The following is a 4,827-nucleotide window of genomic DNA, read 5'->3' as shown; positions in this document are numbered from 1 at the left end:
AATACGAGAAGGTTATCAGTAGAATGAACCCTCCTAGGTATCTCTCTTTTTCTGTGTTATTCATCTGTACGGAAGTCGGTACAATTGATTTCTCAGTGATGCTGTGTTATTTATTTCATTCTCTTGTTGCTCTTAATTTTAATTGATAATGAATCTTACAAGAATGTTACTGTCATTCAGGTATGTGTTGGTTTGATCTTTTTATGGTTCATTCTTGATTTTTACAAGGTGGGATTTTTTCGAATTTAATATTTTGTTCCTTGTAAATGTCTTCTCTTTATGTAGTTGGACAGTGCAAACAAACATGAAATTCTTCTTGAAGTAGTACAAGTACATACTGATATCAATCTTGTCATTACCAAAGCTAATATTTGTTCTGATGGATACCTTCCACATGTATGGAATATTAGGAAACAGATGCATCACTAATCACTATAATTTTTTCATCACTTGTGTACCCAATATATATGGTTTGAATCCATGATTCCTTGTCGAAATAGAGCCAGAGATTCTGGAGGTATGTCGAGTATTCGCTGAGATGATGTTCTATGTTTTTGCAAAGAATAGAGCCAAATTTTGGTGAGTTAGATTCTTTCATATTTTTTCCTGGTTGAACGTTTATGACTACTCATCTGATGAACTTGCTAGAAACTTATTTTCCTAATAGAAGTTCCAATTCAGACAGTTTAAACATGATACGTAATCACTTTGCAATCATAAGAATTCATTACAGAAAGATGGACACCAACAAATAGAGTGCATGCAATGGAAGTTATTAATAATAATAATTATTATTAAATTGACCCAGCACAAAATTTCTTGCTTTATTTATATAAAAATTATATATATATATATATATATATCATGTAATGGAAGTTATTAAGTATAATGATTACAAACCTCTAAAGCACTTGATCATACAAGCAAGTCGAGTTTTAAATTGCTAATACAAGATATAAGAGTATGTTAAGCCTTATACTTTTACATGGATGTTGATACGTGATTTATGCTAGTTTAATGTTCCTAATCACTCCTATTTGCTAACCTTACATTTACATTTGGATAAATATATTGTCTTGCATAGGCACTTAAGTTGTGGAAGAGCTGCTGATTGATGTAGGTATTTTGAGCATGCATACACTAATTAGACATAGCAATGTTTGTTCTGTTCAGTTGATCCGTGAATGCAAAGGTCATCTTTCTCAAATACTGACAGATTATGAAAGCACTCAATACTTAAACCATCTTTGGTTGAGAAACTTGTGCTAGTAGTGCAATACTTGTTATAGTGCCTCGCTATATATGCTCCATACAAATTCTTGTTTATATCAAATTAATGTGCATACTTGTATCCACTTGGGAAAGGAAACTTCTATAAAGAATCTTTTGAGAAAAGATGGCCTTCACTTATATAATTGGTATTATAAATTTTGTTTCCTCAATTTCAATATTTAATTTTTCTCTACTGTATCTAGTATAATAATTGATCCATCTCCTATTCGAACTTTTAATCTTTTATCATATTTCTTCCAATAATGACTAGGAAGTATATGTTTACTTGCTAAACACATACTTGCTCCTGTATCAATATAAGCATGTATATGATATGATTTATGTTCTTTTATTTTTATTTGAATTTTTATATAAATACTATTTGGATTAGTCTTATTCTTAATATCCATTCTCACACAATTTTTTTTTAATAGAAATTTGGACGCTTTTTTTTTTTTTAATAGAGGCTTGGAAGGGTATTTAATTAATTTGATACACTAAATGCTTATTAAGTTAGAAGAAGGCTATTTGCTTAATTGAATATGCGACGAGGGCTATTTCTCTAAATCTTCCCACCGTCAGCTGGCATTCATTATCCAGGGCAGAATTCCACCGCTGCTATGCTCGATCTCCTCCGCCATCCGCCCGTTGCGCCGACTCTCCTCTCCGATTAGAGGTTTTTTGGTCTAATTTTCTATTTGTTTTCTTGTTTTTACAAGATTCGATCTCAACTTTGTTGGTGTTTAGGGAAATCTCTACAAGATTCGATCTGAACCATTCTCATTGCCTGCCCCCTTTTCCGATCAGAGGTTTATTTGAGGTACTCTCTGCTCTGAGTTTTTTTTTTAAAAAATTTTGATTCCATTCAACAACGTGGTTATGAGCTGGGATATGGAAATGTACATAAGGAGAATTGGTCCTTTCGTTCAAAATGATATATTTGCGGCTGTGTCAAACTCTGTATCAGTTTAAATTCATGTTGCTACATCTTTAGTAGCCATCAAGGGAAGAAATTGTAGTGTTTATTTGTGAGCAAACGTCTTAATCGTGACCGATCCATTGTCTTATGGTCATGAATTCTCGTAGCTTTTGTATAGATGTATTAATGAAGGAAAACTGTTAAAAGATTTTTGGTCCAAATTGGCCATCTTTACTGAATTTCCAGATGCGTAGCCCCTCTACAAAGGATAAAGAGATACTGGAGATTTCAAGCACATCCCTTGGTAGAAAAAGTTCTTCCAAAAGTTCGAGAAATTGGAATAAGTAGATATTCAGACACTTTTATTGAGTCAAAACTAGCCGGTATTGAAGTGTCCACATATATAGGAGTTATTGGTATCCTCCACACAAAACTTGGGTTTGCCCCTATGTTCGAACTTCGAACACAAAAATTCCCTTCTTTTGTTTAGTTTTTCACACCTCCGACTCCTCTCTCAAGGTTTTTTTTTTTATAAAATATTCATTTCTAGAGTAAATAATGTGATAACATATTTTTAGTTTGTTCTGAGTTAAATAAAGCTTAATTGTTAAAGAGAATAAGAACACTGGAAAAAATCGACTCATTCATTCACAAGTTTAATTACAAACGGATACATCCTTAATTGAACAGTGAAATTCATTTGCCGGGAGTGAAGTTTGTGGCGTAGGCCCATGCATTGTTGTTGACTGGGTCTGCAAGGTGGTCGGCGAGGTTCTCCAATGGACCCTTTCCGGTGACGATAGCCTGAACGAAGAATCCGAACATGGAGAACATGGCAAGCCTTCCATTCTTGAGTTCCTTCACCTTCAACTCAGCGAATGACTCAGGGTCGTCAGCAAGACCCAATGGGTCGAAGCTGCCACCTGGGTACAGTGGGTCAGTGATTTCTCCCAATGGCCCTCCGGCAATACGGTACCCCTCAACAGCTCCCATCAGTATAACCTGGCTAGCCCAGATGGCCAATATGCTCTGTGCATGCACCAAGCTCGGGTTCCCCAAGTAGTCCAGTCCACCCTCGCTGAAGATCTGTGAACCAGCCTTGAACCACACGGCTTCACCGAATTTCACACCGTTGCGAGACAAGAGCTCTGGGAAGACGCATCCCAGGGCTCCAAGCATGGCCCATCTGCTGTGGATCACCTCCAGCTCACGGTTCTTGGCGAATGTTTCAGGGTCTGCCGAGAGTCCAGCGGTGTCCCACCCGTAGTCTCCGGGGAACTCACCGGTGAGGTAGCTTGGGGACTCACCAGAGAATGGTCCCAAGTACTTGACACGGTCGGGGCCATACCACGGGCTGCCGGATGAAGCAGGTTTTGAAGCAGTCTTCCTCATGGAGATCCTCCCGGCGCCGGTGATCTCTGAAGTTGATGGTGATTTGACCGCCTTTCCGGCCAAGGCTGGGGAAGAGAGAGCCATTGTAGATGAAGCCATTGCTGTTTGTAGAAGGCTGGTTTTGCTAATTGTATTGTTTTGGAGTAGTGGTTGATTTTTGGTTGAAGTGCTAGTAAGGTATTTATACAAGTGGGCTCTATCGTATTCTTTATCTTCGGAGATCAAATGGTGTGTTGTGATTGGTTGGGGATGATACCGAATGTCCATTTGTTAAGTTCAATCATGCACCACTAGATTTTTCGATCGGGGTAAAAAATCTCAAGATCGGTCCCCTTTTGTTCTTGCAAACCAATGGATGTTTGCCAAGTGTACATTTGGATGCGCCATGAGAGGACATGTGGAGGTGGAGGGAGATGCACAATTACACACTACATTCATATGAAATCACGGGTGACTGTTTGTATTAATAGTTTATTAGAATAGTTGTTTTTGGAATATATAAATCATAAAATTGCAGAAGCCATCTTCAAGTATTGTATATAATCTTCTTATCCAATAATTTTCGAATTTCAATTATTTTGTAAGTTTCTGTCCACTGTATTAACCGTTTCTATGTTTGCTTAATTAGTTTCATGCAATAACATCCATGTACAACAATATTCGATTTTCAATTTTTCATTTACTTTTTGTAAGTATCGATCGATGAACTGATCAATTGTCAAATATATGGTTTATCAATGTAATTTGTTTGATATCTTATTTTTCCAACGGTATCTTTTCATAATTTTCATTTAATTAGATAGTCTTTTGTTTCTCTTTCATCTTGAGTGTTAATTGAATTATAATTCTCTTCACATGCACATAAGATGTAGTAATTAATATGCATTCTTCTCTTCACATGCACATATTTTTTTATAGCTGAAATTTAGGTGAAACAAATAAAGTAAATAAATAGACTCTTTTATATTTGGACAATTATCGTACTAGCTCCATGAAAGCACATTTACACTACAAGAAAAAATGCATGCTTATGGTGACGCTTTAATATGGGCATCTTTAAAAAAGTGTCATTAAAAGAACTTAATAATGATACTTATAAAAAGGGAAAAATGCAATTTTAGTCCTTTATGTTTGTCATTTTGCGATTTCGGTTTTCTATGTTTACATAATTCTGTTTTAGTCCTATATGTTTCAATTTTTTGGCAAATTCTGTCTTTTTTATTCAAAAATGCTTACGTGGCACT

At 35.9% G+C, this 4,827-nt stretch overlaps 1 protein-coding gene across 1 annotated transcript; it reads right to left on the bottom strand.

Annotated features, from left to right (window-relative positions):
• Window positions 1-2,817: 2,817 nt before the first annotated feature.
• Window positions 2,818-4,018, bottom strand: LOC140879539 (chlorophyll a-b binding protein, chloroplastic). The gene has a single exon (XM_073283290.1). It carries the CDS (start codon window positions 3,848-3,850, stop codon window positions 2,888-2,890), a length of 963 nt encoding a protein of 320 aa, XP_073139391.1. The 5' UTR covers window positions 3,851-4,018; the 3' UTR covers window positions 2,818-2,887.
• Window positions 4,019-4,827: the final 809 nt, after the last annotated feature.

Source organism: Henckelia pumila, chromosome 2, assembly GCF_033568475.1.
Source record: "Henckelia pumila isolate YLH828 chromosome 2, ASM3356847v2, whole genome shotgun sequence".
In the NCBI taxonomy this organism is placed as follows: domain Eukaryota; kingdom Viridiplantae; phylum Streptophyta; class Magnoliopsida; order Lamiales; family Gesneriaceae; genus Henckelia; species Henckelia pumila.
The sequence above is the reverse complement of the archived record's forward strand: the minus strand, read 5'-3'. Positions and strand labels throughout refer to the sequence as shown.

Coding starts and splice junctions, on each gene's coding strand:
- LOC140879539 (XM_073283290.1), bottom strand. CDS start 3,850: ATGGACATTCGGTATCATCCCCAACCAATCACAACACACCATTTGATC.